The sequence below is a fragment of the Antedon mediterranea genome, chromosome 2 (genome assembly GCF_964355755.1).
Source record: "Antedon mediterranea chromosome 2, ecAntMedi1.1, whole genome shotgun sequence".
Lineage (NCBI taxonomy): Eukaryota > Metazoa > Echinodermata > Crinoidea > Comatulida > Antedonidae > Antedon > Antedon mediterranea.
In genome coordinates, this window is record NC_092671.1 from 13,359,078 (window position 1) to 13,373,665 (window position 14,588).

At 32.4% G+C, this 14,588-nt stretch overlaps 1 protein-coding gene across 1 annotated transcript in view; it reads left to right on the plus strand.

Annotated features, from left to right (window-relative positions):
- The first annotated feature begins 207 nt into the window (after positions 1–207).
- The window catches only part of LOC140040468 (NADPH oxidase 5-like), a 47,542-nt gene continuing 33,161 nt past the window's right edge, over positions 208–14,588 (plus strand). Inside the window, exon 1 of the mRNA XM_072086440.1 lies at positions 208–336. Within this exon, the coding sequence (XP_071942541.1) occupies positions 324–336 (13 nt within the window). The 5' untranslated portion in view covers positions 208–323. The remainder of the gene's footprint in view (positions 337–14,588) is intronic.

Consider the following 14,588-nt stretch of genomic DNA (forward strand, 5'->3'; position numbering starts at 1 on the left):
ACTTCTCATTATTGTTAATTAAAAGTCGCACACCTTCCAAATGTATGTTAATGAGTTCACGCTAAACATTATTATCACACGCCCTCTATTATCAAATGGAAACATGTCGGGAATGGCATTGGCAGCAGAGACAACTAGCTGTCAATACCGCACTCAAACTATACATACTATTGACGACAATCAAGCTAAGTACATCATCCCGCCTATGTGTAGGCCTATATTAAAACGTGTTTCTAGTGTTACCATCTATTTTTAAAAGTACTCGGATGACTAAGAAAATATAAAGAGCTTTCCAACAGAAGACGTGAAGTGTACTTATAGAGATGACAGACACCGGTAAGATCCATTATTAGCACCTGGTTTTTAATTAGAAGTTTTGGTTTTATGATAGTTCATATTTTAAAATTTGTTAAAAGCAATGTTTAGACCCTTAGCAATGTTTATAATCTTCTGTCTCCTATTTTTCTGTATATAGGGCGCAACGAATGATAGTTCATTTTAATTAAAACAAAATCGTTACTGATTATTATAAATTATTAATATTTGATAAATCAAATAAAAAATATACATTTTTTTTGCCAATAACTTAATAATAATACGATTAAAAAGCTATAAGGAAGATGTTCCTGCTTGTGAATTAGGACAGTTCAGGCCTACATACGTAACATAACTTTACTAATTCTCTTCATTTAATTTTTAATTTACGAAAAACAAACAATGCATGCATAGTTTTTTATCAGCTTTTGAATATATCGTCATCCATCAACGTATAGCATTTCTTACAAACAAAATTGCTATTATAGTAAATTGTCACCATAAATGTAAATTCGTATTTCACTTGCTTATTCTAATTGTAAAATATGTTTTTGAAGATGTTTTAACATCCCGAAATCCAAAGTTCAGTTGGAACGTTATTTTTAATAAAAAATATGTGTATGTTAAGAAAAGGTCACATTTATACATTGTTTAATTGTAAGGACTATATATTATGCTTTGTATCTGTCAATTGTTGAATAATACAATTGATGGCAATTAAATAATTAGTTCCCGTTAATTTATATAAAGTAAGGCATACTTATTCATTTTAATAATCGTGCTTTTTTTAATATTTTCTTATAATGAAAAACGTTTAGGCTAATTAATTGGTAAACTATTCGTGCTTGTGAATAAAGACATTGGGTTGAATGAAATGATTACTAATTACAGACACGTCCATGTCAGCTTGTGATTTTAATTCTTCAGAATAATTAATATAAGAACGGAAACAAGATTTGTCAATGAGGATTTGATGAATTTTTAACAGTTAAAATACGAAATCATTTGAACTTGAGTGCGTTGTTCAAATTTATCGGAATAATTACACTTTTTGTCCACATTAATAAGAAGTAATATAGCAACAGTTAAGTATGATGCTTAATAACACGACATTAAAATACTAAATACTTGCAACAATTCAAATACGGGGTGATGGGATTGGTACTCCATAGACGAAATATAAAACAAATGCAAACACTAAAATAGTAGCCTTTCGGTAATAATAATGTTCGTATCATAGATGAATAAATTAAAAAGTATTGACAATTATTGCAAAATCCCAAAACAAAAATTGTCAATAAGTATAATGTTACATTCATTGTAATTGTCATTAATTAATTAATTGATATAATTATCACTTATTAGTAGATTATTATTAGCAATTAGCATGAATTGAAATATTCTATCCTAATTGCTACTATAATTGGATGAATAATATTTCCATTAGTTTACTGATATTATTACGGATTTGTATAATTGCAAGGAATATACATATCTAGATATTTAGTACGGTACCGTAATAGTTATACAGTACAAGCCTAATTAATTAGGAAAATAACTAGCGACTTCGTAAATTTATATGAAGATACGAAAACATGTACAGTGATCATCATCGATTAAGTATTTTTTGTTTGTTTTTGCGTTATATAATTAAGAAAGCAACAAATACGGTGTATTTCATACTTTTATAAATTAATAATGCAGACGAAATGGGTAGGGTGCACATTTTAATCCTTCAACTTAGTATAAAGCTATGTCTACACTCTCGAATTGGGTGGGTTGGGAAAAAAAGTGTCATGTGCCCAAATGCAGTAGTGAGGTGACATCATCTTGTCCATACATGGGCACATCACATTATAATCTGATAAGTGTGTTTGGGTATGTATGGGTACGAAAACATGTACTAAGATCATTTATTTTAACATCTAAACCAATATTTGAAAGAAGTCAAATATAGATTGAAAGAAATTGAAAGAATTGGGAAAAAATATTGTTATTAAATGATGGTTTATTGTGGATTGTGGAAGACAGCGACCAACAGACAAACAGGCGCATAAAAAACATCTTATAATACCAATGTCATAGTGTATTGCCTAGTAAATCATTTATGTTGTAGCACTCAGAAATAAAATAACATTTTCCATGGCCAGTTAAAAATATATTAATTGTTAACCATTCTAAGGATAAATCACACAAAAATACGCGTTAATAGCTTGATGAATTATTAGTGAGACAATAACAACAGATTAAAATGACAGAATGATATAATCTACGTCAAGGGTTTTCAAATAATATAGTGACGTGCTAATCCTGATCTAATTGACAGTTTCAAGCAAACTCATATCAGATTGCTCCGTCAACAAAATGGCAATGTTTACATCATTGTTCAAGCTAGTTGTGTCTCAACACGTGTTTTTCCATTAAAAATTGATTTCCAAACGTTTTGTGATCCTTGTGTACATGAAAATGTGTGAAAGAAAACAAATAAACGTATTCAATTCATAAATGTTCAATGATATCACGACCAAAGACGCGCGCATCGTGAAACCGAAGTGGTACGCAGTGAAACCAGGGAGGTATATAAAATGTTTATACTGGTGCAACTCACATCAATACAAATAGACTTACTTTTAAAAGAGTATGGGTATCACTGCCTAATATTTGTATAATAAATGATAGAATGATTCCTGTTTCCATTTTCTGAAGCAAATCCATAATACAAATTCAACAGATACATATGAACTGTCGCCAACGGACCTTGCTCAGATGTCATTCAATTGGCGTCAAATTATTTCTAGATACTTAAGTAATATATTTATGTTTAATTGAGAATGCTTCGATTACAAATAATGAATAGATGTGGACAGACTGCGATAGGCATACTTGTGTTAATACAGTTATATTCATTATTTACTGCATTGGTGGATATTTGTATTGGTATACAAACTATAAAATGCCAAATGTAGCCTAACTCAATAGGTCCAATCAGGGAGTACTACTTTCAAAATAATTAACAAAGTTGTGTAAATGACTATGTAATTCTCTAGATACCATACATTGTAAGAAGCTTTGATTATTGTGTGCGGGTATTTTTCAGCATCGACATCCATTACACAGTGTAGACAACGATCAAAAACACCCCTATTTGGGGCAAATCGTTGAACCTAAATTCGTTTAATTGTCAATAATAAGTATCTAACTCAACTTAATTAAGTAAACAAGGTTACATTAGGTGGTTAAAATCAGTGCCGAACGTATGAGCATACACATAATTTCAGCGTAAAAAAACTTCCAATTTCAAAATGACGTTTATATTTTTTGTAATTATTAATTAATACAATTAACGTTGAGAAGCAACTGTCAGTAATAAAGTTGATTTGTATAAGTATGTGTTTGAACAGTACCCACACTCACAAAAATTTGCGCTTTAAATGGCGACAAAAAATGGTTTATGTATTTATTGTTAAAGGTTTTAGGTTTATCCTCCAAGGGCCCATAAATTTACCTATACTGAAGGATTGGAATACACACTTTTGGATAGCAAAAAAAATATATATACAATGTGTAAATACATGTTTAAATAATTGTGCAATTATTCCGAAGGTTTTATAACTTTTAGCATTGATCCAATGTCAATTGTATAGGAATGTATTTAAATTCACATTTACAGAACTATAAGTATAACAGTATGATTTAACGATATCAAATTCAACTAAAATGTATTATACAGCCTGAGAGAAAATACACAAAATAAGTTATACTATTGATTAAACTATCGCTAAATGTTTGTATTATTGATTCAATCATCAGCACTATCATTACATCTCAAAACCTTGATTGAGAGCTTGACATGTTTATTTTTTCGTTCATACATTCTGAATTTCGATTCATCTTAAGAAATTTGCTAAATATGTATCTTAGGGAAGGGGTGGTGTACGTTGGAGGTAGGCCCACCGACGTCGTCAAAATGAACAACCACGTGAAAATGGTATCTTTCGTATTTTAAATATGCAAATATACACGTCAGTCAAAGAACGATGCATATGGGAATGGTGGTGGTAAATCTGTCTTGATAAACTTCATTAATATTAAACGTTTTAACATTCTTACTGTATTTGTTATTGGTTTTGTATTTTTAGATACGTGGATTTAACATGTTGGACTAATTAATTCATCGGTTATTTTTCATTTAGGCCTAAAATATTTCTTAATTGTTATATGTCTTCTTCTTCTTCTATTTTGATGTAAACAATGTAAATTATTCATGTTTTATCTCTTTTTTATTTTTGACTGTAAAATGTTTTTGGGAGATTGTCACCAACCTTCTTTACTCACAGATTCGTGCATATTTGACCAGCAAATCAGCTGTGTTTGCTAGAAATTGATTTTTCTTTCGGCGTTTTAAATTGGTGACATAAAAATAAAATTTCTAATAATTACAGAAGTTAATGGTCAGTTAATTTAATATTACAATTTTTTTAGAATATTTACTCATTTCCGCAATATTTCCGGTCTTTGAAACCACATGCAAAATTATTGTAAACAAAACAATAATTGTAGGCAATGCTTTAGGCAGGTGTACATTAAAATGTCCAGTTTTTCATCTCCTAATAATGATCATTTTTGTGAAATACAATAAGGCTAACAACGTGTAAGCGGTAGAAAGTAAAATGCAATAAAACGAGAGTCGAACTCGGAACATTTGACAGAAACACGAGCAAAACATGCGGAAATACACAGTATACTAGGACGCAACGCAGGAACTTAAGCCGCAACGCGAGCGAATTGACCAATAAAAAAGCGATGGATTATTCCAACTTTCGCTCGTGATTGGTCAATTCGCTTGCGTTACGGCTTACGTTCTTGCGCGTCCCAGTGGGAACAAGTCTTAAGAAAGGACCACACTCTTGAAAAGACATACCGAAAGTAAAAGGTAATATAAAGGTAAACGTTTGGTTTTATTACGAAGAAATCTATATATTCACCTTACAGACCTTACAGGTTCCAGTAACACGCTGTAATATTCATTAATAAATCATATGTAATTTTGGTATTCATTATTAACACATTTCATCATTGAATCATCAATAATTACCTAATATTACTTGAAGGTTGAGTGTAATCAGGTATAGAATAGGTGATGATCAATGGCAGAGAAATAATAATATAAGTGATTCAAGCACTTTCTAGTAAAATATACTGTGGCCTGCATATTATATAGGCCTACTGAACCTACATCTGATCATCATTGATGGGATATCAGTTTGACTGTTATAGTATAGAAAAATCGAATGTGGACAATGTGTATATTTACGAAAAATACAGGTGGTAAGCTAAGCATGTGCATTCAGCCATACTAACTATTTCTTATATTAACACTATTAATCTCAGATGCAAAATCAATGTTAAAAATGTAGATCATAATCGGTAAACTACGTGGCTTTAGCTTCTATCTTGATGTTAACTATAGGAATATTATTTGTACTGATAAAGGCATTAGATGGACATAACAAAACAATATATCGTAGGCCTACCTATTAAATTAATTATACAATTTAGAGGTTTGGAAATGACTGTTTACAGTAGTATTCAGGATGGCAGATTCATTTTCTCAAATTACCATATGATTTCAAAATATGGTATCAAATAATTAATTGTAAAATGGAGAGTTCTCGCTCTATTAAGCTAATGTGATATTTATTATTTCGTTCCACCTTATCCGGACGACTAGACATGATGTAAACGGTGGGCAAGGATACTTAATTAGTATAACAGGAATAAAGTCACATTCCCCACTACTACTACTACTACTACTAGTAGTAGTAGTAGTTGTAGTGGGTAGTTGGGAATGTGACTTTATTCCTTTTATACTAATTAAGTATCCTTGCCCACCGTTTACATCATGTCTAGTACTACTACTACTAGTAGTAGTAGTATTCGCAATAGTTTATATTGGTACAAGACTCACCACTTAATATTATTGTATATGTTCGTAGAGAAATAAGTTTGCTCTCATTTCTCCATATGTTATTGTGTGTAGGCTTAAATTTATGTCGAGAATTGTTCATACCATACAATTTACGTATTTTATTTATAGCAAATATTCAAAACTGTACACTGTGGTAAGACCAGGTACTAGGTAGAAATAACTGCTGCCAAAATATACCGTAATAAATATAGTATTTTTCACGCTGCTGCTCTAGCCCGCTACGTCACACGAGATGACTCATTCATTAGATGAAATCAAGCAGCAGTATAGTACTACACTTTGACATTTTTGTTAAAATGGAAACTCGACTATAATTTATAGGTACCACCTGTTGAATCCAAAAAACGGCTGGGAAAAGAGTCTAATGACAAATCCCAAAGCATTTCTGGTATTTATGAGTCCCATGATATTAATATAATTCACTGTCAGATAATCATTGAATTATTATCAAAACAGTCCATTGAAGTTTTTGTTTGTAATAGGATACTTGAAGTATCTAGGCGTGATGAAGTGACACCCAGACTTGACCTTAGCAATAACAATAAGCGAGCAGCGTTTTTTGTAAGAAATATTCTTGTTTAAATATACTTTTGCCGGTCAGAGACGGTCCTCATAAGTACCGTATAAAAGCAGTATTTAAAAATTATACTCATTCACATGTTAATCCAATAAAACTTGACCGAAATCAAAGGTCAGATATTTTTTTTCCTCTTTGACCATGGTCATGATATGATAAAATAACTATAAACTGGAATACGTGTTTTTACACATCACATAACAAGAAGTTTGATTTTATTGATTATCATCATACAGTCAAGTTTAACACAGCTATAAGTTTGTCCGCATTTTTAAATATAAAGGTAGATGATCATTAAAATATCGTCGTGTTTTTATTTGAAGGGGTTATTTTTAGTTATTTTAGTGATATGATAAAACCTATGCAAATCCGATTTATCCCGTGGGAGTTGAATAGGCTATGTGCTCTGTAACTCTTTTAATGGTTTCATTGATCAGTGTGCGTAGCTGTAAAAGCTAGACGAGAAGGACAAGGGAGTTATCATAACCTCATCATCATAGTGCAGGGTTATAATAACTCAATCAAAATAAGACATTGATAATATCATAATAATCAATACATAAATTATTTATATTTTTAAATATACATTCATACTACACCTATTTTGTAGATTGTTACTATAAATGTATAGATTTTTGGTTGTATTTTAATTGTGTAAATTATGTCTATACAAGGCCGAATAAATAAAATTCATTGTCATGTATATTTTTAAATATCTCCAAAATAAGTCGGAAGAGCCAATGTATCAATTTATGGTCATATCGATTTAAAGGTTGTCGTAAGCTAACTGTTTTCCCCAACATAAATACTCTACTTACTTAGGATATACACATTGCCTAAGATTTATCAGTATCCCCCCGCACCCCCGGTAATAGGCCTTGCCAAGTAGGTGGCCATGATTGCATAAGAGAGGTGAACCTCCCTGATTACATTGTCATTTTATAATTGCCATTGCATTTTTGCATATTATCACGGCAGTGTATGCCCTCCAAAAATGCCTCGATAGTACATGTGTTTAGTGTACGACTGTGCTTTGGTGGTCTGTTAACCTCAGATATATACCCTACAGCCGGGTGAATAACTCAATGTAATTTAGTATACAATGATTGCAGTAATCGCCCTGTCTATAACACAAATCAATAAAGCGCCAAATACGCCACACACTTTTTTTCGGCCGTGTACATAGAACAAGACGTTGTTTATGTTATGCCTATGAAATAATATAAGAACACTATGTTTCTCGTTTATTTTTATCGTTTATAGTTATACTGCATACCATTATTATATAAAACACCTATATTACACTCCACTCTTTGCAGAGGTGTAAAATGTACCACGCTTAGCTAAGGCTTGCACACGGACAAGGGCGGTAATTAACTGAAGGAAAATGGTGTATTTTTGGAGAGTGATGACGTCAGCTTTCACACGAGGAGCGAGCTGCTAAGACAACGTGACGCTGGTAGTGGGAGTGCATGTGTTTTGAAAATAACTCAGTTGTGGGTATTTTCCGAAGATTTTAAATCGCGTTTTCTTTTTAAACTCTTAAATTCATAAAATGGTAATTCAACTCTTAGCTCTTTCACTATGTAGGCCTATTTACACAACTATAGCTCTAGCCTACTCTTCTTAATTAAAGAGTAAAGTGCGTCGAATCCGCGTCTAGCGACGGTCGCGGGTTTGGTGCATCTTTTTTTTTTTTTTTAGAATTAATAGCCACCCTATTCACCCCTAGATCCGTCACTGTTTATGAGCGAAAAGAAACGTGACCAGACCCTGTTTTATGGTTCGGGCCAACCGCTTCCTTTTCCCCAATCGACCCCCATCCAAACCCCCTTAATCGACAGCGAATATACGCGGTACACCAATAGACACGTTTCGCGCTCGCGAGGTCACCGTCAGTTTGACCTTTTAGTGGGTATACAATGGTAAACAAACACAGCGAGAGGTATGTTAAAGCATGGGAGAACTGAGAGATGATCATCTTAAAAAGCAATCGTCAAAACTAGCCTTTTGATGGAATGGCATGGTAAGGATGTTATTTATTTTCTAAACTTATGTTTTATATTCACTGTAGAATTATTTGGACATTTGGTTCGGAATCATCGACTTTATTTATGTATTCAAATTGTCATTTTTGGTTTGACACACATAGTATTAGGCCTATATATACGGTGCAAATTTATTTACAAATGTTGCGTAAATATATTAATTATTATCTTTCATTCTTCTTCATGCTCCTATTGCATCTTCCATGTATTATGTGATGTTCTTCGGCGCTTAAACAGACACCCAAGCCTCCTAGGCCTAGTAGACGAAGTACCGCACATCAGGCAACGCCACCGGGCGGGCGGAGAGACACGAGCACATCGTGGACGTACCTTTCCTTGAAAAATTTCCAAGATTTTGCGCCACTATCCTTCGGAGCCGACGCAAACCACTCAGCAAGTGTTTGAAAATTAAAAACAGGAATATTATTCAGTGATTTTGTGTAGTTAAATTCCCGATGTATCCAACATATACAGCATTTATGATGCACCTTGCAACAAAAGCACTCGGCAGTCGCCATTTCGCTATGCTTCAACACGCACTAGGCGAGAGGTTTTCGGTTTGTTTACAAATCTATACCCACTATTTCTGATTGGTCGCGAGCGAGAAACGTGTCTATTGTTATTCCATGGAGAAATAAGCTAATTTCTCCATGGTTATTCGTAAATTGAAACAATTCGTAAACTCAACCGTGAGAACATAAGTCGTACCTTTCTCTGTATGAACGTACGTCCATGCGTAGTTGCAAATGAATTTCCGATTTCAGACATGTCGACGCGTATACCGCAGCCGCAGAGAGCCGGTCAAGCCATGAATGATTCGTACAAAGTTAAGAGACACCGCCAGACAAATGCGTACCACATACTGTTTACTTCGCTGTCAGTCAGTATGCATAAAGTGTATAGCCCTCCGACGTACGTCAAAATGGAATGCCGCAATTAAAATATATAGTAGTACACTTAATATGGTTTTATTTTTTACCATAAAAGAAATTATCATATTTTTCTATTTTTTTTTATTCATAGATAAAACTGTCTTACTGCACATTTGGCCACATGTACCTACATTAAATAAAATAGAATAAGATTTTAGGGATTTTATAGATTCACTATTCATTTTGTATTAGAAGGTGTTGTTAAGTCTGTACCACCTTAGTCTCATTATGGTTTTAAAATACCTCATTCTACTTCGATTATACACTGATTCATTCACAGAAATGTACTCGTATGCCAAATAATATCAGAAACGTCCCAATGGTTCAATCTTTTAAAATTCAGTCCCTCCCAAAATATCTTACACACGACGTTGTAAGCTAGGCACGAGACCATGTTTCGAAATAATATTAGTAAAAAAGATAAATCATTTTGGCACATGTTGCGTTTTGTAGGCCTACTCATAATAATTTAGCTAACATTTCCAGACAAAATTGAAACATCGACTGGTGAATTAATAGATACAGACATGGGACAAGTATATACTTATTATGCCTACCTAATTCACAATTATAAAATGAGCTACTGTTGTATAATAATAATACCTCACTGAACTTAACCTGATAACGCGCTTAACAAATAAGAAGAATGTTGACTCACGGTGCGATAAATACACATGTAGGCCTACTTTGATATTGTTAGCTATTTTGTTCAACCTCCATGTTCAAATGCACGTACACATTCTGTAGGTAAAATAATATCGTCTATCTCTACTGTGAATTGTACACCAAAGTATGACCAAAACCTACATTTTGGTCTTCAATAATAATAATATACCGTATTATTGGTATTATCAATGTAAAACATAATACTTTAGCCAAACTAAAAGACATCAGAACCATTAAGGTACAAACTGTACTGTATCGGGAATATCAAGCTTTATATTGCACCGATTACACATGGACCAAAGCGTCATTTAAATAATCCCTTAAATATGCTCGGACTGATTTCTACTTGAAGTCCAAATATCGCATTAAGTTAGGGGTTACTTGGGGTCCGGTACTTGGAATTTGGTTTACCTAAATAGAACATTGATATCAGTCTTTAGCTCCAATTAGCTTTATGACATGGATCAAAGCAAACAGTAAATCACGCCACTTTTTATTATCCATACAAACTGTCATCTTTTTATCATATTACAAATAATGATATCAAAGTGTTTGATCTTCTGTGTATAACCATGGAGGTATAAAAAAGATAATTACTCCCTTATCTGTTAAACATTCGGCGGCTGCAATGAATACATCAAAGGAGACAAGCTAGTTGAATCTCCTTTTTTTTATACCTCCATGGTATAACAACTGAAACATGTTATCGTTGGTAGATAACAAAATGGATTTTCTATAGTTCGTCTTACCAATCTATGTCCGTCACTCTGCTAACGATAATATAGTTGTAGCCCGGTAGAAAAATAGGAACAGATGAGCTAATAGTATTACACATTCTGTACAAATATTAACTATTATAACACAACATTGAACCATGATTGGCTTAACAGCATCAACTTATTTCTTCTTCAATTTAAAAAAAGATCTAATCTTCTTTTAACCACCTAGGCCTACATAACTCATAATTTGATTAAGGTTTTGTGAAATAGTGTAATCTATTTTATGTAGCTAGCTAAAGGCCACTCATAAGGGTATACAGATATATTTAATAACATTTTGGGAAATGGGAAAACAAATGTTAAACAAATTAAAATTATTTATTTCATACTACAAGTCAAAATCAACATATGTAGGCTAATGTGTAATATTATATACAACGGAAATGAGAATGTTAAAGGTGTATTCCCTTACATGTTAATTATAACTTGAATGTAATTATTTGACCCATCACCAATGAGGGTTGCAGATTGATAAATATGACCAGCGGGATATGTTGAATTTGTCTCACACGTGATTATTTTTTCGGAAATATTATTTTTCTATGAGAGTAAACAGTTAAAATAATTAGCTTAGTAAACATCTTTACTGATATTGAGTTGTCGGCTCTGTGCAAAACATCGACTATGACATCAATGAAGTACATTAGAAATTTTGTTTAATATGTGGGTTCTTTCTTTAGGAGTTTACAGAAATATTTAGAATATAATCTCACGTGGTATTTAACACCATGAGGGGTTGTTTATAATTAATATTAATAACAGTTGATCATGTTACGTCATGGTGAAGGTAAACTGTCTGTTAATTAAGATAGATCTATTTAACACCATACAACATCACTGTGTCACCTCACATCTCCAATACTACCAATACGTGCTGATTTAATTTAACTTCACTGTTACTTTAATTATGGTATTAAATATTACTGTTGATTTATTCAAAAGTAATTAGCACGATTTACCATTCCTATTAAATAAGATCAGCGGTAAGAAAAAGCGCCTGATGTTTCTGTAACACAAGTATTGCTAAATGGGCCTAGCTAGAATACGCACCTTTAACGCTGTTGTGCACAGCTGTACACACACACACACACACTACCTACAGTGGATGTACTCAAAATGAACTATAATTGGCCGGAACAGAATATCACGTCAAAACATTGATTTAAATTGTAGAAAAGTTTATTTGTTTGCAAATAGGTATAAATATAATGTCAATAACACCTCGTGATATGTTTCTGTTCTCATGTTTAGCCAGTTGTCAGATTATTCTAAATTATATTGAACTTCTTATGTGTAAACATTAGCTAAATTTATATTTTGAGTTGTCTGAATATGATCGTACCACATGTACTTTTAACTCTAATTACTGATTTACTAATACTAATTTTGTTTCCCTACTTTAATGCCAAGACATGCACCATAATGTTATATTAGTTTTATAACATAGTTCATGTCCTTGTACCACAAAATATTGTAATAACTATTTAAACAGATATAATTGAGCTATGGATATAAACAATGACCTTTTCTAAAATCACGATTTAAAAAAAAACGCTAAAATAGCATTGACTGATGATTTGTCAAACTTGGTATTGTATACTCAATCATATCCATGTATTTGTGCAACACAATGAATAAGTTATTCGTTTATATTATTCCTCCATCCACCCAGGCTGTATTTACCATTCGTTCGTTTAGTTTATCGCAATGTGGTAAATTTATTTTGGAAACTTCGCTGCTGGAACTTTTTCAACAAGTCATTCATAACAAGTTAACCGATGAGGGCAGCACACTTTCCCACAACTGATGGAATTAATACCGGTAGGCTACATTTGCAACCTATAGCCAACATTGTACATATCATATCTCTGTTTGCATAAATCGCAAATCCCTTTAAATCAGAAGTTGCTAATGCTAATACTATCAGTTAAATACATTGGTTGATTTCATTATATCGACTTGTTAATATTTAATGACGTGTGACTTCAGTGAAGCGCACACGTCATCGATTTTGTGTTGTTTGCATTGTCATCGTCAAATTAAAGTGGCACGATATATCTTCATCGTAATATTAGATCATATTAGTGAAGTGGTTCAACCTCATTCTACAATATTGGTGCCACTTTCACATGTTGGATTCTCTTCAGCGCTACTTTTTGAAGATCTAATAATGCCTTTTTAATAAGACCACAGTAATGATCGCTTTTTCCTGATTTATAAGCCTACATTATGAAAAACATTAGTATAAATATTATAACACCAAATTGTCCAGAGGTCTAATTAAAAGTAGGTATTTCTGAACAAAATCTAGAGACAGACAATACGATCCTGGATTTGTATTTAAATGGAGCATAGAATCATTTTGAGAGCGTTTCAATCGCAATAAGTAATAATAGTCAATGTATCGTTCGTTTGCCTTCTTTCTAACTAAATGTTGCTAAAATATATGCCTAATGTCACTTAGTTGTATAGTATTTTTCTTCAGACCTGCATGTAGGCACACAACCAACTCTACAGCTGTACAGCCCAGAGAGGCTAGATAAGTTGAATTTGAAAATAATAAACTTATTGTCCTGTATTTTTTTTTAACTGACGTAACTTTAAAAAAAATTACATTTTAAATTTATATTGTTGGATACAATCTGGTTTTTTTTTCACCATAACATAGCCAACTATGTTTTTATCCTAAAAACATGGGTTTATTAACTGAAAACAAAATCCATACTTTTGCCTGATGGATTCCTGAAAAGGCTAAATTAACACAAGGCTATGGGTCGTTATTCTGCAATAAACTCGAATATTTTGTTTTCATCCTAACACCTCGCAAAATGTGTGTATCCACACCTAAAAACATGGGTTAATTAAATTGAAAATTCACTATATTTTATAATACGGAAACCAGATAAAAATAAGATTTAACTTGATAAATCAATGATTAAATTGAGAACAGATGTAGACAAATATCTGTTGTTGACGATAATGACTTATGTCACGACTACATTAACTTTTAGTGTATATTCAACATTTGGCCTTACAATTTATTGAAGAATGTCTCCGAACATTTATGGTTCAATGTTTACCTAATTGAGTATAGGCCCAAACATACAATTACACACTATTTTAAATGATGTTCGATTGTCACAATGTTATTTCAGATTGTGTAAAATCATTCGAGACCTTTGTACACTAGTTTTTGTTTTTTTGTTTATTCTGTACCGTTATAATGGTAATCTTTATTGGGATGAGCAAGAGGAGCAATGAAATCCAAATTAACTACGTGTT